The sequence below is a fragment of the Zootoca vivipara genome, chromosome 12 (genome assembly GCF_963506605.1).
Source record: "Zootoca vivipara chromosome 12, rZooViv1.1, whole genome shotgun sequence".
NCBI lineage: Eukaryota > Metazoa > Chordata > Lepidosauria > Squamata > Lacertidae > Zootoca > Zootoca vivipara.
The window spans coordinates 8,487,829-8,512,754 of record NC_083287.1 but is presented as its reverse complement, the minus strand read 5'-3'; the positions used below and the strand labels follow the sequence as shown (position 1 = coordinate 8,512,754).

Genomic DNA, 24,926 nt, shown 5'->3' with positions numbered 1-24,926 from the left:
CATCTCCCATCAACTTTGGCCCATCAACCAACATCTGGAGGGTCAAAGTTTCCCCACTCCTGAAGTACATAAAGGATTTGGTAATTCTCCAGAATGATAAGTGTAAGTGTAATCAGAGCGAATTGTTCCCAGTTGTTACTTACTGCTTTAAAATGACGTTTTCCTACTGCCCAAAGTGGGGTTCTAAAAATAATAATTTTGGGTTACAGTTGTTACAATTTCATTTTAACATTGTAAAAGAAAGAAAGACGCATAATCTCTAATCAGAATGATGCCTCAGGCTTTGGGGAAGCACTGGCTAGAAAAGGACAAGTTGGACAGAATTTGGTTTTGAAGCATCAGTTTGCAATCTCATTCTTTTCTAATATGAATGTTAGCTTTTAATCTTCATCCATGCAATTTCCATATGGCTCTTGGCTTCTCTGATCTTGAATGCTTTGTGTTGGGTCATATTCAGGAAAAAAATGTAAGACATGTGGTTTGGCTCACATTATTCATTCTTCTCTCTCTCTCTCTCTCTCTCTCTCTCTCTCTCTCTCTCTCTCTCTCTCTCTCTCTCTCTCTCTCTCTCTCTCTCTCTCCACCCCCACCCCAGCCATGGGAATGCAGGAGGAAATAATGCATATTGCTTGCAACCACAGTTATTCATACATAACAAATTCTTGGGTTGTCTCCTTCCTCTTCCTTCTGAAACGCCCCCCGTCAGTTTTTCCCCCTTTTACTTTTGAGTAGTATCAGTTCATCTTCCCCCATACCTCTCTTTGAGCTGCTATTTAATGGACATTGGCGTGAAACAGCTGATGAGATTTCTTAGCATTGAAAATAGTGTTCCTGGGTATTCCACACTCCTCAGTGTTAATAGTCTTTCATTTCAGCAGTAGGGTGGATGTCACAAATTTTTAAAAAGCAGTATCATGAAGCAATTTATAAGAGAATCTTAAACAACTGCCTTACATGTGTGTTATGATTTTCACACACACACACACCGTTTATCCATATTGATAAAAATGGGCTGCCCCTAAAAAGGATGCTCGTAAACAACTGTTTGAAATGTTTTGTGCAGATAGAGGCACATGTTGCCACCTAAAACTGAATTCAAGAGGAGGCATGAGAAGCTCATATATTTTAGCTACTGCCGTAAAGCAAGAGCGCCTGTTTCTAACTTCATGCTCTGCTTACGTTAACTGCAACACATGCTTACAGGTAAACTAGTATCCTGATCAGAATGCAGAAAGTGGCAGAAAGCTACATGTGCAAATCAGAGATGTTTGCTCAGCATAAGAAAGAATATGGTAAAAGGATCCCATCCAGATGGCACTGGTTTATGATCCAAGCCACAAGCCAAAGAGGAAGGAAATTAGTTCACCCTCTAGGTTGCTAGCCAGTCCATTCTCACCTCATCTATAGGGACACAGGTGGAGCTGTGGTCTAAACCACTGAGCCTCTTGGGCTTGCTGATCAGAAGGTCGGCGGTTCAAATCCACGCAATGGGGTGAGCTCCCGTTGGTCTGTCCCAGCTCCTGCCAACCTAGCAGTTCAAAAGCACACCAGTGCAAGTAGATAAATAGGTACTGCTGTGGCGGGGAAGGTAAAACGGTGTTTCCGTGCGCTCTGGTTTCCGTCACAGTGCCCTGTTGCACCAGAAGCGGTTTAGTCAGGCTGGCCACATGACCTGGAAAGCTATCTGTGGAGAAACACAGGCTCCCTCAGCCTGAAAGCGAGATTAGAGCCGCAACCCCATGGCCACCTGTGACCGGGTTTAATAATCCAGGGGTCCTTTACCTTACCTCATGCAGAACAGTAATTGTGTGTTGAGATTATTTATCTTAGTGTTATAAGTATTACACGAGCAACATATTTCTCTTCACTTAAATATTCTCTTCCCTTCCTCCTCTGTAAACACAGATTACTTGCTTTCGTGAACTATGGTATATTTAAATGTATAGAAATGGGAATAATAATAATAATAATAATAATAATAATAATAATAATAATAATAATTTTTATTTATACCCCACCCTTCCCGGTTCAGAAACCTGGGCTCAGGGTGGCTAACAACAAATTTTAAACACTTAATTGTAATACAACATAAAAGCAGCATAAAATACAGTATAGAAGCATGAATAACAAGAAAATTCAAGTTCAAGAATCAATTTGAGGAAAATCCATCCAATAAACATTAGATAGTCATCAGGGCTAGCTGGCTAAATTAGACCTACCTGGGCCAGCGAGGAGGCCAGGGGAGAATTAGTTGTGGGGTCCCAGAGCGGGTAATCTTTATAAAAGGGGGAGGGGGGAAGAGAAGGGAAATAAAAGATCAGGCTGAGTTCAAAGTAAAGGCCAGGCGGAATAGCTCTGTCTTACAGGCCTGGCGGAAGGAGGTTAAATCCTGGAGGGACCTAGTCTCATGGGACAGAGCATTCCACCAGGTCGGAGCCATCACTGAAAAGGCCCTGGCCCTGGTGGAGGATGCTTAAGTTTCCTGCAAGTTTAACGAAAAAAGGGTTGGATCTAGACTAAGTACCTTGCACTGAAGCCCTGTGAGTGAGCGAATATGACAGTGTGAGGGAGTGTGAGGAGTTAGTCATGACCAACACAACTAATTGGTTTCAGTGAGAACTAAGTGCAACGAACTTACTCTGGATCCAACCCAATGAGTTTATTTTTACACCTTGCTAATAGTCCTGCAAGGTGTAAAAGGACCCAGGGAGTGCAGGGACAAGGTGCAGGGACCCAGGTAGTGCGGTGGGTTAAACCACAGAGCCTAGGGCTTGCTGATCAGAAGGTCGGCAGTTCGAATCCCTGTGATGGGGTGAGCTCCCGTTGCTTGGTCCCAGCTCCTGCCAACCTAGCAGTTCGAAAGCACGTCAAAATGCAAGTAGATAAATAGGAACCACTACAGCGGGAAGGTAAATGGCGTTTCCATGTGCTGCTCTGGTTTGCCAGAAGCGGCTTTGTCATGCTGGCCACATGACCTGGAAGCTATACACCGGCTCCCTCGGCCAATAATGCGAGATGAGCGCGCAACCCCAGAGTTGGTCACGACTGGACCTAATGGTCAGGGGTCCCTTTACCTTTACCTTTAATAGTCCTGCACAGGAGGGCACTTACCTGGCCTCCCGACAGGTGGGTCGGTACGGATAACAAGGAGGCAAAGTGGGAGAGACAAGATGGTGGGGAGATCAGTGCTGCGCAAACGCACCATCAGGAGTGCCATACAGTATTGGCTCTGCCTGTGTCCTTGCCCAGCACCAACCTCCTTGTCATCTTGCCCCCCTCTCTCCTGGTCACCAGCAGCAACCCAGCTGTTGGGAGGTCTGATAAGTGTCACCCTTTGCTACAGCTTAAGTATGAGACATCAAACAGTCAAAGAGCAGTGGTAAATATACAGGCTATGGCAACTGTGGAAACAAGTTGTCATTCACTTTAGATTAGAAACCAAAGTGGTTGTTACTTTCACCCGAGATGATTTTTGTGGTCACTCTGCCCATTTGGAAAGACAGTCTTCTGAAGGGGTTCAGCAGGCATTCTCGTCACAGTAGCACCTGCCAAACCTCACTGTGAATTTATTTCTTCTAAGCAAATCTCAGGGGTGGGGTGGGGAATAGTCATTTAACTCTAAATTCCCCTGAAAGGGCCCTTTTAGTGTAGCATGATGAAATGCAGAATCTAAATAAATTGCAGCGAGAGCTTTTCAATATGTTGAGAATTGTAAGAGCTAAATAATGCTGGAACTCAAACTGCATTCTAAAATGGATCCAGTTTTGCGCTAGGTTCTTGGGCATCTGGTTCAAAGCATGAAAAATGAGTCTCTGATTCACTCCACGTTTTTATAACCCTTTTATTTCAATTAGGCCCACAGCCTCTTCCCAACCCAGTCTTCCTTTCTCCTGTATCAACCATAATATATGTTTCACCGTCGGAGATCACTCAGATCTAAGACAGCGTTAAGTACAAGGAGATGTTACTGCTAGGCAAGCCAAGAAAGGCAAGGCCAGGATTTGCTCTTTAACAGATTGTTAGCGAGCAGTGAAGATGTAAGCGGTTCAAGAGCATGGCGTCTGGCTGGCACATTTCCTTTTCACCAGCGTCCTTGCCAACACCTTGGGAAGATGAATTGCTTCCACTTCTTCATGCTTTCAATGGCCGCGTCACGATGCATGTTAGATCAAAACCCTTTTTGTTATTTTCACTGGAGCTGATAGAGTGTGGTTCTTAAAAACGAATGAAATATTTATAAAAGTGACATCCTTTCTTTTTTGAAGTCTTGCGTTGCTGGAACAGACCAAGATCCATTTAGTCCAGCATTCTGTTTGCAGAAGGGACCAGACAAATTTCTCTAGGTGTTCAGAAGCAGGGAATGAAGGTTTTGGCCTTTGTCTTTGTTTGTTCCCAGCACTTAGTATCCAAAAGTATCCTGACTTTCTACATAGAGGCTTTTTTAGCCATCGTGGATAGAATTGAAATTTTAATAGAGTTTATTTTTATAAAGTGAGATAAGTGGCTACCATTGCATCGTTCTCATAGTGTTTTATTGAGGTTTGGGATAAAAGAAGATCACAAAGGCTTAAAAGCAACAATGGCAACAATATTTTAATAATAGATCCCTCCTACCCCATTACTAGAAAAAAAACCCAAACATCCCATGCCCAGCAAATATTATGTCAATTTACACTACAATTGTTCTGATTCAACTACTCTGCTCAATAGTCATTGGGTAACAGCAACAAAGTCACTGCCAGTTGGCCTTACAGTCTAAGACTCTAAAGCAAAGCCTGTCTTTAGTTCTTTCTTCTTCCTTGGCATAGCCATGGGTGGTATTTGAGCCCATGCCTGTGAAACCATAACATTGTGTTCCAAAAAGAAGCTTGTATGTAGGAGTATTGAATGATTTTGAGTGATCTGATTTCATTATGAATTTGAGAGCAGGGAAACATCGTCACTAATATGTATGCGTCTACGTACTTTGGAAGGTTGTATCTGGAAAAACTCTCTGGAAAAATGAGTCTGCTGGTTTGAGTAGATTGCTGGAAGACAAATATGTACAGCATTGCTAACCCCTGATCAGCCAGGAAATCCAGCCAGGGCAAAATTAACAGAAATGCTGTGAAATAATGTGTTGCATTGGTGGGAATTAATGTATAGCTCATGGAACTTAAAACTGTATTACTTAATCCTGTCTGGAGGGTTGGAGAATTTGATTTGACCCTCTGGCCTGGGAAGGTCACACTTCTCAACTCTTGAAGCTTTGCTAACAGACGACTGGTTTCAATGAAAACCGACACATTCTGTTCTTTTTTTTTAAATGAGTTTCTAAAAGTTTTAGTGGAAATTATAGAAGATTGGCATCTTCGTACCAGCTGCTACACCCTTGTGATAGCTGGCAGTGAAGGGAACTTTATGCCTGGGGGCGGAATGGCAATAAGATGGAATTTCAGAGAACGAGACATTTCTTATTATCAGTGCTTACACCTGATTTTGTTTTTTGTGGGTTTTTTGTTTTAAAGGGAAGGCTTTTTTAAAACCCTTGAGGAAAAGTAGCCTTGACAGCTGAAAGTTGCAAATATGGCTCTGCTTTGGAAACGTTAATAGGGAATTCAGTGTAGCATGTCTGTCATACAAAATAATGAAGACTTGTTGTGTAAATGATATATATATATATTCCTAATTGCTTTGTAGGTGGTCTTTGAGGCCTTGCATAATCTGGAGCCTCGTGGTTATGTGGTTGGATGGATCATTGCTATCAGCTTGCTGGTGGGAATTCTCATCTTCCTGTTTCTGGCTGTGCTGCTGTGGAAGGTAAGCTTTCTGTCAGACACAACACAGACACAAGGATTAGCCACGGCCTTGGCATAAAATGTGCATTCCCCCCCCCTCCCCCTTCAGTCCCTGGTAAGTATTTAGCATCCATTAGCTTTAATGAGCAAACAGTGTTCCGCACTGAGGACATAAAATGTCAGAAAAAAAGTTCATTTCCCTTATTGGGAAAATGGAAGATACATAACGAAAAGCCACTTCCACATAATTTTCTGCCAGTCAATATTCAAGCAGCTTCTTTAAAAAGGTAAAGGTAAAGGGACCGCTGACCATTAGGTCCAGTCGTGACCGACTCTGGGGTTGTGCGCTCATCTCGCATTATTAGCCGAGGGAGCCAACGTATAGCTTCCAGGTCATGTGGCCAGCATGACAAAGCCGCTTCTGGCAAACCAGAGCAGCACATGGAAACGCCGTTTACCTTCCCGCTGTAGCGGTTCCTATTTATCTACTTGCATTTTGACGTGCTTTCGAACTGCTAGGTTGGCAGGAGCTGGGACCAAGCAACGGGAGCTCACCCCGTCACAGGGATTCGAACCGCCAACCTTCTGATCAGCAAGCCCTAGGCTCAGTGGTTTAACCACAGCGCCACCTGGGTCCCTTAGTTAGCACCTAATTCCGTGACTTATGTAGCATCAAAACAAGCCCAACGTAAATAAGGGAGTGTCCTCTCCATGATTACCCATTATAAAGAGTCATTTGGTCAAATGTTTTAGGCAGCTTTTTATTAGGACATTTTCTGCCCTTTATTCATCACTATGATAAAACTTTTTAAAAAATTAATTAAAGTAAATGTTTCCCTGTTTCCAGTAAACAGTATTTATATCTGTTGTGCAACCCACAGTTTTCACATCACCACCAGTAAGGAAATTGCATAGAAGTGTGGCCAGCATTTTGATGGTGCTGTTAGTGCACAGGGAGCTTTACATACCCAAAAGGTAGATCCCTGCCCCTAGGAGCTTGCAATCTAAACAGAGATTGTGGGTGGGTGAGGGGAGTCAAAAGGAGATGCAAGGGACAAAGGCATGCAAATGCCACTAAATGCATTGTTGCGTTGTTGCTGCCACATTCTCCATTTTGGCTTGGTCACGCCAGCTCAAGGAAACATAATTCCCAATACAAACAGCAGTGGCATATGCAGCCTACTTCCTCAAGCACTCAGAAATTCCGGGGAGAGCATATACCTGAGTTTGGCTTCCTTTTATCGGAGACTGCTTATGCTGTTGCTTTTTGAAGTTTTTGAGATTTATTTACAAATATGCAAGTGAAGCGTAGGAAGAGACTATGATTCTAATATGATCTAGTTGAGATTCTGGCATTGCAGGGACTAGATGACCCTCAGGGTACCTTCTAACTCTGCAGTTCTGTGATTCTATGAGACAGACAGCCTAGCACTCCTACAAGCTGCAACTTCAGTGCCTTACATCAGATCCCCAGAGGTGCCGCCCGCCTCTCCATAGTTAACAATACTCAAGGCGTCTTACAACATGAAGTGATTTACATACTTGCAAACAAACATAGTCATAAACAATAAATAAATCACATCAAAAAGTGCATAGCCAAACTGAGCATTTTCCTCATAAATAATAAGGTCTAAAAATAAAGATAAAAAAATAATATCAGTAACAACAACAACAAATGCCAAACATCCCCCCAGCCCAAGATTCTGTTCAGCAGCCTCAGCTTTTGTAGCTGGAGTCAGTCCAGGCTCCGCCCTCCCAGGCCAGGTGGCAAAAGGCTTGCAAGGCAGGGAGCTGGTCTTCCAGGACTCACAGCCAAGATGGTCTCTTTCAAGAGGCTAAAGGGGGTTAAAGGTAAAGGTAAAGGGACCCCCGGCCATTAGGTCCAGTCATGACCGACTCTGGGGTTGCGGCGCTCATCTCGCGTTATTGGCCGAGGGAGCCGGCGTACAGCTTCCAGGTCATGTGGCCAGCATGACAAAGCCACTTCTGGTGAACCAGAGCAGCACACGGAAACGCCATTTACCTTCCCATTGTAGTGGTTCCCATTTGACGTGCTTTTGAACTGCTAGGTTGGCAGGAGCTGGGACCGAACAACGGGAGCTCATCCCATCGTGGGGATTTGAACCGCTGACCTTCTGATCGGCAAGCCCTAGACTCTGTGGTTTAACCCACAGCGTCACATGTGTCCCACAGTTTAAAAGGGAGTTAGCCACAGTTTAAAAGACACTAGCCATTTTACCCTAACACCTCTGCCTCAGAGATAGGCCTTGAAGCATAAAGTCAGGCAAATTCACAGCTGCCACGGCAGGCTAATGTAAATATCACATGCTTTCCATTACAGTAGCATTTCAGTCCCTTCTTAAGAATGCAATTTTATCATACAGAGCTCTCTTTCACAAAAGGAATACCTTGTTTATCACTGTCTTGCTTCGTGTTGGCCACAGACACAGACCCTGTTTAGGAGATGTTGAAAGCAGCCTTCCTGTAAATACCCCATGGCTTATTAGTGCAGTTGAAAAGCAGTTGTGATGTTGTAAAAGAAGAGCTTGAAATCGCTTGGGAGCTAAGCAGCATTATAAATGCTATCTCCTGTTCCCTCTCTGTGGCCTCACAGTGTGTTATTTGTCTTTATTCTGCTGGCTGAAATGCACTGCTGAATGTTTTCTAACAGGAAAAGATATATAAATTAATCCTTTGCCAATGATTTTCTGCATAGCCTGTCATTTAAGTCCAGAATTCAAAAGAACATAAGAGAGAGCCTTGCGGGATCAGAGCAATGGCCCATCTAGTCCAGCATCCTGTTCTCACATTAGACAACCAAATCTCTGTGGGAAACCCACAAGCAGGGGTCGATCTGGTATTCAGAACCATTGCTGCCTCCAGCTGTGATCCTTCTTCTATACCTGGGGCTGAAGTACCAGGGGCAAATGCAAGGAAGGTCCTGTTTCCTGTCTACTTTGCATGTACCATCCAGCATCGCCTAGCAGAATGCCTGTTTCAGATAAATATGTTTCTCAAAGGTCAAGCATTCATAAGAATGCTGCCTAATCCAGGTAACTGTTACTTGGAAAAAAACATCCTGGGCTTGCGGCTTTGTGCGTGCTTAGTTGGGAATAAACTGAGCAAATTGGCGCGTGCATTCAAACAAACATACGACCAGTAATGTCACGGTTACCTTTTAAAGAGACTTTTATTTTTGTGATTTCCTGGGATTGTTTTGTTTATTTATTTACAACATTTTTTTGTTACCCTGCTCTTCAGTCAGAGCAGTTTACAAAAAGCAAAAATAATACAAGGTTGCATTTTTCCAAGTTATCTTTTAAAAAATACTTATTTTTTTAAAGCAAACTTGCCCAAACTAAACAAATAAAAAGCTGGAGCCCCAAATCACAAAAATAAGTTTTTCATTGTTGTGGTATGTTGTTTTTTTTAAAAAGCTGTCACCTAGCAGCTTTCTGACTTCCTCATAACTTTTTATGAGCTGCAGTTTGTTTCATAGTTGATAAATCCTGATATGTTCACCTCAAAATACTCCTCACTCCCTTTACCATGACATGAAACACAATACTAGCATATTTCAAATGTAGCTTTTATTTTTGGCCAATCTTTTGGATAAATATAATAGGAGTTTAGTTTCTGACCCAGCATTCATATGTTTCATTTATTTTCCAAAAGTGACAGTTAAATGTGGTCATCTGCTCCAAATGAGTTCAGGTTACAATCATAAGCTTTATTCTGCATACTTAGAACTGTGTATTACGGTGAGGAAATCAATTGGAATAGGCAGAAGACTACTCTGGTGTAAGTGAGTCCAGGATTACTTATTGTGAACTGTCAAAATCACTCCACACACATGAAGGAATGATGGCGGATTATTATTATTTAAAAAGTCTCTGTCCTGCCTTTTTCTCCAAATAGGTTTGAGGAGACTAGCAACCCACCACAACAGGCACACAACAGGTCTAGGAGGCTGATGTGTCTTTGGCCCCCTCAATATTTGTTAGAAAGGGGCCGGGCCCACTCAATGTTGAGGGCGCCTAGTATCACACACATTGTAGCTTCAGTGGCCGGCTGCACCAGAGCACTTGGCCTCCTCCTCCTGTTTTAAGAAGCCAGGTCTTCACCAACCACCTGAAGCAATAGAGTAATGGGGCCTGGCAGAACTTGCTTGGCAAGGCCTTGCCAACAAAAAAGGTCCTGCCCCTAGTTGACACCAACTTTGCCTCCTGAGGTCAAGGGATTTGAAGCAGAACCTTAGATGATGAAGTTTGTTGGGACAATTGAATGGAAACTCCCATCTGCTTCCTTCATGTTTAGATTCGGCAAGCTGCATGAACTTGTACAGCTGAAGTTTATTACATTAATCTTTAAAAACATGCTTAATGCTTGCAACTTCCTCCTTCAAGAAAATGTGACTTCACAGTCAATACTCCTGATATCCATTAGGAGTATCCATGGGGAGGATGGGCTTATGAAATTTGCAGTCACCATGAAGTCATGCAGTGAATGGCTGGTTGGTAATTGGAGTGTGACTTTGCTGAGCTCTCCAGAACAGGGCATCTTCCAGTATCTTCTAGTCCAGGGGTCAGCAAAAAATTTCAGCAGGGGGCCGGTCCACTGTCACTCAGACCTTGTGGGGAGCCAGACTATATTTTGAAAAATAATAATGAATGAATTCATATGCCCCACAAATAACGTAGAGATGCATTTTAAATAAAAAGGACACATACTACTCATGTAAAAACACACTGATTCCCGGACCATCTGTGGGCCGGATTTAGAAGACGATTGGGCTGGATCCGGACCAGTCCATGTTCTAGTCCAAAGCCTGTTCCAAGCAGGCATGGACTTTCCATCCTTTTGCTGAGATGTGCACATGTACAAGGCAGCAGCTACATGAGTTAAGAGCAAAGGCCCAGTGGGTGCAGGCAGCTGCATCACTTGTTCAACTTTGGCTAGCTCACAGCTGACCGTGTGAACAGACTCCATTGAAATGCATTATTTTGGGGGTGAGAAATCTGTTGTCATTCATTGGATGAACATGCATGTATGAACAAGTCCAGAGAGAATGAAATCAGAAGTCCTTTTGACTGAGGCAGTGTGAGACTTGCGGCTGAAGGAAAGGCGAAACCTGTGCGCTAAGCCTCAGTTTTTGCCAACCCATGAAGGTCTGAGCTTATGGTCCATATAGGAAAAGGCTGTGCAAATTTCATCTACCATGCCCAGGGTATAGGAAGTTACTCACAAATGAGCTAGTATGAGCATTGACAGTTTTACTGTATGCACAAACACTGTGACAGATTTTGTAGAGAAACGAGATGGATTGTGCACAGTTGCCACTTCATAGAAATAGGAACTTGGTCAAGCCTTATTCTTCACTATTTGCATTTGTCCTTCACAAGTAATTGCACTTTGTTGGTGGTCTGGGTATATGCTTGCAAAGGCAACACATCGTCTGCAATCATGTGGGTAAACAGTCTATCTGATTTTAAAGTTTGTCCAGTGGGGACACTGCATACATCAAAAACCAGTTACACAGTCTAGCTTTTATCTTGGCACCAGATAAACATATTTAATCCACTGGCAAGCAAGAAGTCCTTTTGTGGTGCAGCAGACCTTTCAAAATATCCAGTATTCTTAAGAACCCACGCCAAGACACACTATATATGCCAACTTTAAAATTGCAAATAAGCGCATATGATTATAAAATTCTCAGACATATAAACTTAAAACAGCAGATACATTTTAAAAATAAACAATTGTTCCATAGGTCCATCGTTCTGAGAACTGGGAGGTATTAATTCCTTGATATGCATTTACCCCTGGTTGAACCAAGCAGAGAACAATTGTTTATGCTAGTGATTATGGAAAAGATACAATTTTCTGTCAAATATTCTGTATTTTTGGCAGACAGAATGAACCATTTGCATTACTCTTTTATTGAGCTCAGTGATACTAGTTAAACTTTAGCCTAAATATAGAGTTTTTTAAGCAGTGCCAGAAATTTTGTAGTATTTTTTTGCATCCTTTTGCAGAAAAAAAAGAGTAGCATATTTAATAAATCATTTGCCTGACAGTGATACAGCTTTTAGCTACTACTGTGTTCCAGCTGGGTTTTGCAAAATATGAATGTACTTACGTTGTTTTTCAAATATATTTTGCTCTTCTCATTTCTGAAGAGTAAAAATTGGCCAAAACACTTCCTGGTGTTTATCACCTTCAATATAAAGGCAGGATTTTGTCAACTAATAGTTAACTCCCACTGATTTCAGTAATTGTGTTAATCATGTCCTTATGTATCTCCCATTAATCTCAATAATAATTTGAAAGGGCTTCAGTTTGTGAGAGTCATGCCTGATATCCAGAAAATAATAATAAAATCTAAAACTTTCAGTGTTAACAAATTTTTGTTAATACAGATTTATACTTAAGGCCTAAAATAATTATTTAAACTCATTCATTTTAAATGGAATTAATGAAGAAAGCAATATGATCTCAAAGTCATCACTTTCAAACTATGGTTGTGTTTGAAGGATCATCTGTGGCCTTATAAACCATGGTTTATAATGCTGTGGATGAGCACCATGGCTGTACATTCCTCCCTCACTCCTTCCTTCCTCCTGTCACATGATCCAGTCCGAGCTTCTTTGTTAACTGACATTAAGCCACTTTCCCAGTTTGGATGTAATCGGGAACTCGAGCTTAAGGCAAGTCAAGATTTCTGTACCAAAGCCAGTGGCAGCAGGCCAGGGTTGGAGTGTGCAGCCATAACTCACCCATGGTTTCACAAACCATGGTTTATGAAGATGCAGATGACTCTCCAAATGTGTAATATTAAGTGAAACAGATTTTTTTTTTAAAAAAGTTCATTTTTATTCTATATGTGTAAAGGATTGCTCCTTCCCATTCCCCGTACTCTCTTGACATAGATAAAGAGTGTCGGGAGAAGGGGGCATGTTTTATTTTTGTGCAGTTGATGTAGTTAATATGGGCTGAATAGAGAATGTGCACATGCAGCAGTGATTGTGCACATTCACACGGCATAGAGAATGTGCACAAAGGGACACAGATAGGAAACATAGCACATTGCCAGGTCAACATGCAAAGGTTCCAACCATAACTAAGGACTGTTTCCAGTGCTGCAGGTCTACTCGCGCAGCAGACTTCCTTTCATGCAGTGGAACTTCCTCTTCCTCTCCTGCCCCCTCAGCACCCCTTGCACCCTAAAAATCAGCTCCAGAGAATTGAGTAGATTTTTTGTGGGTATAGACAGAGCAGAAGAAGCAGAAGTCCTGTTGCACCAACAGAACTCTGCTTCAGCTGCATTGAATACAACCCTACAATCCCAACATGTAGAAATATGAGAATCATACATAGGAAATGGAAGGGTCTTCAGAAGTATCTGTACCTGTAACTACTGAAATTTCAGTAAATAAATCCAAGAAAGTGGGAGTATTCACATTGTTGGCATATAAGTATTTCACCAGTTTAATCTTCTCGGTCATCCTCTGAATCTGTGAATGGAAAGGATATTTCCCCCTACACAGTGCCTTCCCTTTAACTTTTCCTGAGCTGTTTCTTTTGGCAGTTCAGTGGATATTTAAGCCTTTCGTTGCCTGTTCTTGTTGTGGTGATTAATTGCTGTTTAGTCCCAGCCGCCTATTTTGGGTTTGAGACGTCTATTTTTGTAAGGAAGGGAGAGAGAGATTTCAAAAACTAGAATCTGCCTTTTAGTTATTGCATTATTTTCCGCCTTTGAAATGCCTGCAAATTAATTCCCAACTTGCTTTTAGTTACGCTTCAAACATTTTTACCACCTCTAAAAAGTTATATTTAAAGAATGCAGTAGATGGCAGTGTAACTATACTGGATGCCAACTGATATACCGCAGCGAATGATGTGGATTTTGCTTAGCTAAAGGATCTGGGAATTGACTTTTGCATTCAAGCTTCGCATTAGTGCCATCTCCGCTGGGACTCAGTTGCATTGCTAGTACTATGTGGCAACAGTGTTCAATTCTGCTTTTCAATTTTCACTGGGAACCATGGGAATTTGTTAGCAGAAGTTGTCAGGTGGCTTCTGCTGCTTCCCTGGAACATGGAAAGTGACCATCATGCTATGTTGCAGTCAGGTAACAGAGTTTCCCTGGCACCTAGCACCTTGGTTTTGTTTCTGTACAACACAAAGCATAGCATAGTATTCGGGATGGAGTGCCCACTTAACAACTGCCTAATTCAGGGGTCAGCAAACTTTTTCGGCAGGGGGCCGGTCCACTGTCCCTCAGACCTGGTGGGGGGCTGGATTATATTGGGGGGGGAATGATGCAAGAGCACCACAAGCCCCGGTGGCTGCTTACCTGTGTCTTGCGAGCAGCAGGGGCTGGCGGCGGGACAATGAGCAAAAGGGCTCCAGAGAGGGGACTGCTTTAAATGGTGGCTGTTTGAGCGCTGTTGCTGCTGGCAACAACAAAGCCCAGCCCCCTTCCTCCTCTAGGCAGGGCAGGGAGAAGCCAGGAGGAGGGAGGGAGGTGGCACCATCACCATGTGAGGGAGAGGGAAAGAACGTGGGCGCTGGCAATCACGCGGCGATTCCCAGGCCGCCTGTGGGCTGGATCCAGAAGGAAATTGGGCCTGATCCAGCCCATGGGCCTTAGTTTGCCTACCCATGGCCTAATTGTTTGCACAGTCATATGCAAACATATGTATATTCTACACATACATAAGGACATTCAGTTCACTAAGAGATCCTACAAAGTTTGAGATATCAATTGCATCTGATAATCAGGTTAAAGGTACTCTGAGAAGTGTATATAGGATTATAACTGATTTGGAATCCTCAGGGCACAATGGTTGGGTGGAATGAAAATGAGATATGTTAATGACAATTTCAGACGAAAAACGTGTCTAGATTTGGAAGAATGTCTCATGTTCTACTGTAGGTATGAATTTTAAAGAGGATTTGTGAATGACGAAAAAGCTTATGGCGCCAACTAGATTGTTGTTTAGTCATTTAGTCGTGTCCGACTCTTCGTGACCCCATGGACCATAGCATGCCAGGCACTCCTGTCTTCCACTGCCTCCCGCAGTTTGGTCAGACTCATGTTCGTAGCTTCGAGAACACTGTCCAACCATCTCGTCCTCTGTCGTCCCCTTCTCCTAGTGCCCTCAATCTTTCCCAACATCAGGGTCTTTTCTAGGGAGTCTTCTCTTCTCATGAGGTGGCCAAAGTATTGGAGCCTCAGCTTCACAATCTGTCCTTCCAGTGAGCACTCAGGGCTGATTTCCTTCAGAATGGATAGGTTTGATTTTTTTGCAGTCCATGGGACTCTCAAGAGTCTCCTCCAGCACCAACTAGATTAAATGACAATAATTTAGAAAGGCAGGCTTGGAAGTGATTGATGATAATTAAACAATTGATGGCCTTTTAAACTTTGTGTGGTGGGGGTTATGTTTATTTTTACTATGTTATATATTTTTTGTGTTTTGATATTGTAAACTGCCCTGTGGTCCTTGGATGAAGGGCCAATAATAAAAAATAGTAATAATAGTAGTAATAAAAAGTAGTAATAATAAAAAAATAGCTGTAGTGGTGAAAACTAGTTAAAATGTATTGTTATAGTACTGTGTAATAAGCAAAAATCTGCTCAACAACTGCAACATTTTTGTAGCATTGAAGAATGCTTTTGACTTCATTTTCTTGCACACGTCTAATATTTGAATAAAAGAAAAATGAATAGGAAATATAAAAGGTAGCAGTTGGGAAAGAAAGATCAGTGCAGAAAAACATGACATTGTGATTTTCAGAAAATTCTATCCCAACATAACAGGTTCAAACAAGCCCTTCAGTATATAATGCTCATTTTCCTGGAAGTGGGTCCAAATCTCTTCCCCCCTGCCCCGCCCATCCTGTTGATTTCTTTTTTTATTAATAATTTTTTATTTGCAAATTTTATTTTGATTTCCCCCTGCTTAGTTCTTGACATTGATTGGTGGTTCAGAGGCAACTAATACTCATTATTTTCCTTTCAGAGAGCAATAATCTGCAGATGGAAAGAATTATCCAGAATAAAGCAACAGGTTTTTGAACCGTTGCCAAACACAGATTGCATGTTGTGAATATGGGAGTAGTGATTTTTTTGTACAATCAAGCTAATTGCATCAAATGGGGGATATTCAGAAGTAGTGCACTTTTTTACAATGACAAGCCTGACCATCACTTTCACCTGGAACAGAAATTAGCATTTGCAAATTGTCCAGTGCTTAGACAGGGAGAAATTATAACAACTAATAACTGCAAACTCATAAATGAAGATAATGTGTGAACACTAACAAGCTGTAACTGAGTTAGAGAGGTATGTGCTTGCAAGCCAGGAAGCAGTTAGAATACCTGTAAGGCAGTACTTTGAAACAGTGAATGTTAGGGTTGCCAGACTCAATAGAGGACAAGACTTAATTTCCAAGTAAAGGGTCTGCTGGTTTCGCTTTAAGGTTTCCAGACTCAAAAGAGAGCAGGGCAATTAAAGGCACAGAAGTCTTGTCCTCTATTGAGTCTGGCAACCCTAGTGAATGTTTGTTCTGGAATGTGAGCTAAAATGCAACCCATTTTGTAATAGCTATGCGTTTACTTTTGCAAGTAAACATCCCAAATGTACAGTGTTCATTACTGGTGAAATGGAAATCTCTCTAGAAATATTTAATAGATGCATGGTGAGATACACACACACTTTTTGGGGGGTTGGGGACAAACAGACAAAAAAAACCAGTCTTTGTTCTTGCTGTTGATCTGATGCTTTTTCTCCCCCCAATTGCTTTCCCTTTATCTTTTTGAGCCCGCCTCCCAAAAAACCTTGTCTTATTTATATTCTCCGTATTGATCTCTTAGTTTTGTCTTTATGCTCACCCAAAACAACAGAGGCAAAATATATTCAATGCTAATAGGATCAATGCTGGCCCCTTGCCCCATGTTTAGTCATCTCAGGTCACGTGAGACGAGTAATTTTTAATTAACCAGAAAAGCTTCTGGGGAAAGGCACTGCATTCCCATTAGGCTATTCTCAAGGAAGAACGCTGCTGTATCTTTGTTGTTTAATCCTTTAAGTCAGGTCCGACTCTTCGTGACCCCCATGGACCAGAGCACGCCAGGCACTCCTGTCTTCCACTGCCTCCCGCAGTTTGGTCAGACTCATGTTGGTAGCTTCGAGAACACTGTCCAACCATCTCGTCCTCTGTCGTCCCCTTCTTCTTGTGCCCTCCATCTTTCTCAACATCAAGGTCTTTTCCAGGGAGTTTTCTCTTCTCATGAGGCGGCCAAAGTATTGGAGCCTCCACTTCAGAATCTGTATCTTATTATAAGCTGTATCTTATTGTAGGCTTATTGTGGGCTTGTTTTTCAAGTTCTTTCTTTTTCAAGCTCTCTTCTGACCTGTATTTGTCAGTTAAGTGCCCCCTCCCCTCCAAATGTTAAAAAGTTCACAAAGATCACAAGAACCCTTGAGGAATGTTCCTTCCCCCAAACCTACAAAAAATAAGCTAGCCCCACCCCTAAAACAAGATACATCCCACACATAGTTTCTGCCATACAAATTACCACCGGAGAAGAGAGACCCTTTCTTGACCGGCATTAATTAATCTGCCTTGATAGTCTTATCTTTTACTGATTTGAGCCCTTTTCAGATGTTTTATGAACAAGGGGCAGAAGGTTAGGAATCCACAAGCCCAGATCTCAATACATTAATTATTTTGTTTTCTCCTGCTCTGGAGGGTAGGACACGGGGCAGTGGGTTCAAGTTAAAAGAAAGGAAATTCCGACTAAACAAACGAAAAAACTTTCTGACAGTAAGAGCTGTTTGGCAGTGGACTGGACTCCTTTGGGTGGTTGTGGACTCTACTTCCTTGGAGATTTTGAAGCAGAGGTTGGATTGCAGGGGGTTGGACTAGATGACCCTTGGGGTCCCTTCCAACTCTACAATTCTATGATTCTATGCTTTGTTAATTATTTGACCTGAAAGAGCCTCTATGCTATCAAGATTCTTGCTTTTTCTTGGGTGGGCTGTGCAATTTTTCATTATCTTTCAGAATCTGCATGTTGTGAATGGATCATAGGACAAATATTGGAGCTGTCCCTTAATTATGCATGTTAGTTGTAAATGGTAAAGAATTTACCATTTTGTTTCAATTAAATGCATATATGAGAGTGCCTTATCTCTGCTGATCTCCCTCTATTCTGGCCTGGTTTCAGAGCACTTAACAGAGATTACAGCAAAGTCAATAGCAACAGAGATTGCAGCAAATCTTTGGTTTCCTAGCAGGATCACCTGTAGATTCTTGGTTTCATGCTTCATTAATATTTATTAACTTTTCCAACTCATTTTAATGCTTGTGGGAAGCCCTGTGCACATATTCTTGATACAGTTGTGAAATAATACAAGTGCCTGAAATTGTTGGAACAAACTTTCAAAGATAATTCCTGAAGCAGATGTTTTGCAAGCAGACATTTTTTATTAAAAGAACAGTAGGAAATAGTCTGCTCTTGCTTGTTTGGCCCTGGAGGAAATTAAAATGCATTTCTGTAATTTTGATCATAACTTCTACAAGTGTAGATTTTAATGTTCAAAGTATGCGGTTTGCGTGAAGAATAGGCACCTTTAGGGCTCTGCAAGCAGTTTAAAAGAACAATAAATCAAATGCCTTTGCATATTTTAGGAACGCAAGTAATGTGGCAATTGTGTTATTCAATAGTTGAAGTGTTTCAGTACTTTGAAAAGTAACTATGTAATAACGATTTTCCCAATATGCACAGTCTTGCAATCCTGTACACACTTACCTGGGAGTAGGGATGTAAGAAGGCATTGTTTTCCATTCTGCTTTGCAGCCATCGTCTGCAGCGCTGTTTCTGTTCCCCTGCAATTTTTCTTCTGCCCAGAACTGCGCTATTCATCCCTGTGGCAAGCTTACTTAGCTTAAGTGATTAATTATGTAACTCATATAAATTATATTGTTACATTATTCCACCCCATTCACTTCAATACAGAGTAAATGCAATGCAAATCTCTCCTCTCTCTCTCTCTCTCTCTCTCTCTCTCTCTCTCTCTCTCTCTCTCTCTCTGTGTGTGTGTGTGTGTGTGTGTGTTGGCAGGTGTAATGTATAACTTAAGAACTGAGAGCAACAACAGTGAATACCAAATGTATTCACTGGATTGACTTCTGTTCCAAACATCAGGCCAATGAGTGAACATGGACAATATACACTCCCAGTTTTGTTTTCATCAGAATTGTCTGACATCCCTACCTGGGACTAAGTCCCATTGTACTCAGTGGTGCTTACTCCTGAGCAGACTTATCTAACATGAATTGGCAGGAGGTGGATCAGGATCAGGGCCTGCCCAAGACATTTTGCAACTTGAGGCAAACTTCAAGATGGAGTCCACACTGTTCCATATTTGGAAGTATGCAGCTAAGGGTAAGCCTCACTTTGCCTAATGGTAGAGCCAGCCTTAATCAGAGTCTACTTGCAGAGATCTCTGAGTGACTTAGAATCGTAGTGTTAGAAGGGACCCTGAGGGTCATCTAGTCCAACCCCCTCCAGTGCAGGAATATGCAGCTGTCCCATGTGGGGATAGAACCTGTGACCTTGGTATTGCCAGCACCACACTCCAACCAATTGAGCTGTCCTTGAAGTAGATCAGCAAAGTTTTCTGGCTCACACTTTCTTTGCAACGGTAACAACAAAATGGCAGACAACTCAACTCCACCCACCCACCCCCAAAAACCCCATACTGCTGAAATGAAGAAAGCCATGTGGGGGCATAATAGCTACAGACTGAGCTCATTTCAGTCCTGGTATTCAATTCCTGGGCTCTGAATTCTTTAACCATATGCCATTTGTACTTGGGTCTCTGGAGTCTGTTTATAAAAATGAGATCTTGCACACCTGATGTTTATGCAGCCTTGATGTATAGCGTGACACTTTAGACAGAAAGTACCAGTAGAGAACTTCATGATTAATTTCCCTGTGGGGGTGGGTAGGAATTCCCTACATTCCCTACATTCCACACACACACACACACACACACACACACACACACACACACACACACGAGAAATGGAAACCAGAAACCTCTCTGACATTCTAGTTTTCCATTTAATCCAGTATCCTGTTCTCCCAGTGGTCAACCAGAGGCTTATGGGATGAGTCCAAAAACAGGAGCTGAGCACAACAGCATCCCCCCCCACTTGTGCCTCTCACTTTTCTAAGTTGGTAGCCTTACATCATGTGAAAGCAAGTTCCATAGTTCAAAGTAGACACTAGAGCCGGGAATACCATATGGATAACCTCTTCCTAAATGCCCACCATCATATTAAAAAGAGCTGAAACAGGTCACAGACAAGGGAATTCTGGACTTTTGCTGGGTATTTGATTTGATAAAAGATTTTCGGTTTAAAAGTCATGTTTAATAGAACCGTAGCTGGATCAAATCTACTGTACAAAGGCATTTTAAATATGCTCCGTGTTGGGGAAGAGGGTAATAACATCTGACTGATGGAGGCAGGCGAAAACATCACACCCTGCAGGAGGGTGAAAGCAGGTTTAAAACAGTAGGAATAACATAAATGTTTAATTACAATGAACAAAATATTGACTTAATGATCGCAATGGCATGCTGCTATGTTTGAGTAATTACTCCTGAACGGTTACCCAAACCTCTTTATTGCAATCATTTTTGTTTATGGGAAGGACATAAAAATCCCAGTCAGGAAGAGAAGACTCAAATGTTCACGCAAATCAAATTGTTTTAGTCAGGGGTGGGGACTTGTAAAACTACTGATTAATATTAAATGGCCAGCAAAAAATGGCAATTCCGCAACTTCTTCATTGAACAGAAGGGTTTGAAATTCTCTTAAAGGCAGCAGATATGATTTCCCATTAGAAAGAGAAGGCACAAAAAATTGTGTTCTTATGTAGCTCCTATTGGGCTGGAGAAGTTTCTGGTGTTTGCACTCACAAGCTTATGGTCATACAAGTGTGCTTCCCTCCTGGACAGTTCACCCCAAATTACTTTCACATGTGAAGTATAAAACTTGTTACCTACAGGGAATCATAAGATGCAAGTAGTTTCAACATCAGTCTTCTAAAATAAGAAGTGCTCTTGAATTTTTTTCTTAAAATGAAAACTGGGGTCATTTTGGAAGGTCTTGTTGAGGTGAAAGATCTGCAAGAATCTCTAAGGGAAGTGGGGTTTTTTTATATATATAAAAAATCCCAATGTGAGTAGCAACATCTCCCTGTTTTCCCCATGTACTCACTTTTAAGTATTGTTGCCAAATGTATCCTAAAGCCAAATGTATCCTAAATGTGAGGAGTCAGTGAGAATGTGGAAACATCATGAAGAACTTGAAGGGGAAGAAGAATCTGTCAGATTAGCAACATTTCTCAGTGGTTTTTTAAACGTCTCCAAATGCAACTTCAGGGGAAATTTGGTTTGAACCGCTGACAAGAGAAGCCTCTGCTATTACGGTAGGAGTGCCGCTAAACTCAGGTTGATTTCTGGACTGAGCTGATTGTGTGTGCGTGTGTTTGAGAGAGAGAGGGAGAGAGAGAGAGAGAGAGAGAGAGAAAGAAAGAAAGAAAGAAAGAAAGAAAGAAAGAAAGAAAGAAAGAAAGAAAGAAAGAAAGAAAGAAATAATCAGGAGAAACTCTAGTTTCTATGCATTTGTTTGTTTCTTCAGAGGAAAGGTGGGCACAAGGCGGTTTATATGTTTTGCAGGACAAGGCATCGGACTTCCCATACCCCAACCCATATAAATAAGAGACCAATAAGACTGGGCTTTGGGTCAAAACAGGCCACAACTTTATTGAATACAGATGAAAGAGGTTTGGCTTGGGCATGGAGCAATCTAGATACTTCTGGCCCGCCTGCTGGAAGTGACACATAGTCAATCCAGGCAGGGGTTCCTAAGACTTACATCGAATAGGGTGACCCATGCAGGGACTGCTGTGAATTGCTATGAGGTAGGCAAAACCACCGGATAAGAGCCAATTATCCTGGTGGGCAAATTCCTACCCGGCCCTGTAAAGAACCACAGCAGTGTCTTTCCCTATCAGCATAAACCGAGGGTGGGTGGGATGGGGAAAAACCCAGCGCAGGAACGAACAGGCTGAGCCCCAGGTGCTGGCTGCTTAAATGGGCAGGGGGCAGATCCGAGGGAAGCCCACAGTTAGCTCCATTGGCTCTGCCCCCTGGCACAGCCCAAGTCGCAGCCTGCATCCCCATTCGCCAATGCAGAGTGCAGGATAAGATCCGGCTCCTGATAGGCGGTGGGGGCTTATGCCCCCTCCGCCTATCGGGAAGGGCACTGCCGTTTGAATTCCACCACCGGGACCCCAGTGAAGCCTCTTCTGTCCAGCAATGCTGTCTCACCAAGAGAGGTGAGCAACTTACATCACCCAATTTATCCCCACAGCAACTCTGTAACATAGATTAGGTTGGGAGATGGTAGCTGATCCAGTACGATTCATGGCTGAATCGTAGTGGCTGAGGGAGTTGTGTTTAGCAGCAATTTGGTGGAATGGTGCATTGTGGTGTAGCAGGTAAGCCTCTTGCTAACCAATTACTTGCTGGCCTAAGAACTCTGAGGATTAGCTGTAAGTACAGAGCGCCTGAATTCAGCTTTCAGGTCTTAATATGCAACCTGCTCACAGGGGAAAAACAACAACTGTTCTTCTTGTTGCTGTACCAGCTATTGTCCTGATACTACAGTTGTTGCCAGCCCCCTCAGACACTTTTCACGCTAGCGACCACAACCATCTATTTTTATTTTCCTGAATGCCACCAAACATATGCAAACACAATGACCGTGTATATCTTATTTGCACATGCATGTGAAATTAAAAAGGCAATGAGCAGCAGTTGTCATCTGGAAATGGTAGGCCAACCAAGAATAATTAAATGAAAGGTAAAGATAAAGGGCCCCTGGACAGTTAGGTCCGGTGAAAGGGCACCTATAAGGTGCTGCGCTCATCTCGCCTTTCAGGCCGGGGGAGATGGCGTTTGTCCACAGACAGCTTTCCGGGTCAGAGGGACAGAGGGGGAAGGGGGAAATAGATACTGTGGATCCCTCAGACCAAACACCAACCCAGATATCTGCTCCCCTGCACATCTATGCATTGTATTGTACCTGCCAATCCTCCCTCAAGTCCCATTTAAGTTACTGGAACGCCAGTCCAAAAAAATCACCTTAAGGACTTTGCAAATTGCCATGCGTGTATATCAGAAATGCACTCTTCACAGAGATTTCTTTTTCACTTGCAGATGGGCTTCTTCCGCAGAAAATACAAAGAGATCATTGAGGCTGAGAAGAGCAGGCAAGAGAATGAAGACAGCTGGGACTGGGTGCAGAAAAGCCAGTAAACCTCCGGAGGGGAACCTTGAAAGCCCGTTCATGTGATACACACTCGCTACCCTATTGATCCTGCTCTTGTATCTTCCATATGTGGAAGAAGGAATCTTCTCCAAATTTTTCGGAGGCCCCGTTGACGCTGTTGTTCACAATCATCTTAAACTAGGGAATGTATCCTGAGGCAACCACTGCAGGCATGTCAGGTGACTGGAGCAATTTGTGCTTCCTGGAAGAGATGAACTTTGATAGCTGAGCTGCAGTGCAGAACAATATTTATGAATCCAGCACATGTGGTATATACCCTCAGGGGAAGACTGTTGCCTAAAAAAAGTATTTTTTATAAATATAAGCTTTTTATACTGATTTTGACTTTTTATATATTTGTATCAATGTTTTATGTTTTCTATTGAATAGCTATATATATATATATATATATATATATATATATATATATATATATATATATATATTTCACTAACAGTGCAGTCTTGTACACGTCTACTTAAAAGTAAGTCCCATTGAATTCAATGGGACTTCCCTCCAGGTAAGCGGGTATAGGACCGCAGCTTAAAGCACTGATATCCAGCTGAAGTCTTGGACATGCATATATCATCCATACTGTACATTTGAACTTCAGTGCAGAAGAGGCAAGCAGATGAAACGAGATGAAACACCCTATGGACGCAATCCACTAGCCTTGGTGATGTTGTATATAAAGCCTTCAAGAGTGGCACTAAGCCAAAATCCTTTCATTAAAAGGGGGGGGGAGGGAAGGAAAATATTTGAGTTGGGAGCTAAATGCTGCTCACATTAGTGTGTGTGTGTATGTGTGTGTGTGATTCTGCTTTTCAGGGATCTGTCTACAAAGTATGTCACATTCTAGTTTTGTTTTGAAAATACACTGCCCTTTTAAATCTCCCTTCCCACTTGGATGCAGATATGTCATTCTATCCTTCCCCAGGAGACCCTTTCCTAAAATAAGAAGCAACGCTTTTACAATTTCCAGAACAACCCCTCAGCAATGTTTTAAGGTAGGACTTGAGTGATACCATTTGTTTGCACTTCAAGCATGGCTTGGGTAGCGAGTGATGCACCAAACTGAATTCAGCTTGATTGACAGCCCCTCCTGCTTTTGCAGTCTCAGGCAGGCAGCACAGACAGGAGGCATTCTGAAACTTCGGTGACAGCTTCTGAGCTGTGCTTAGTATAAGAGGGTTGAATCTGGAGCCGGCCTGATGTGTAATGGCAGGCTTCAGGTTGACAAATTCAGAAAATCCATTTAGAATAAAATAAGAAACTTTTTTTATCTTTTTTCTTTTTTGCAATTTCCTCTCCAAAAATGGTTGGTCTATTTTTTTAAAAAAATGTACCATCCTCTGTCTAGAACAAAGATGAATGAAAATCAGAGGTTATGGGAAAAGAAGGCATGGGTTGGGGGGGGTATAAAGAAACTGTATTTAGTGGCAGAGTATGGGGAAGGGCAAAGTTGCTTAGTTGCAGAGCATCTGCCCTGCTTGCAGAAAATCTTAGGTTCAGTCCTGGCATCTCCAGGGGAGACTGGGAATGCCACTGTCCGAAACCCTGGAGAGCTGCTTCTGTTCATTGAGTCAGATGGACCAATGTTTCCTATGTTCCTATGTTCACCATGATTCCTATGTCCCTCAAATAGTTGCTGTAACAGTACAATTCTGTACATGTCTACTCAGAACAGGGGCAGCCCATCCCATTTCACCACTTTGGGCAAAACAGGGAG

The 24,926-nt window shown here is 42.3% G+C and overlaps 1 protein-coding gene across 1 annotated transcript in view; it reads left to right on the top strand.

The window, feature by feature from the left end:
- Positions 1–23,618, top strand: part of ITGA9 (integrin subunit alpha 9) — a 211,824-nt gene extending 188,206 nt beyond the window's left edge. Inside the window, 2 exon segments of the mRNA XM_060280592.1 lie at positions 5,680–5,799; positions 23,086–23,618. Of these exon segments, the coding sequence (XP_060136575.1) occupies positions 5,680–5,799; positions 23,086–23,184 (219 nt within the window). The 3' untranslated portion in view covers positions 23,185–23,618.
- Positions 23,619–24,926: the final 1,308 nt, after the last annotated feature.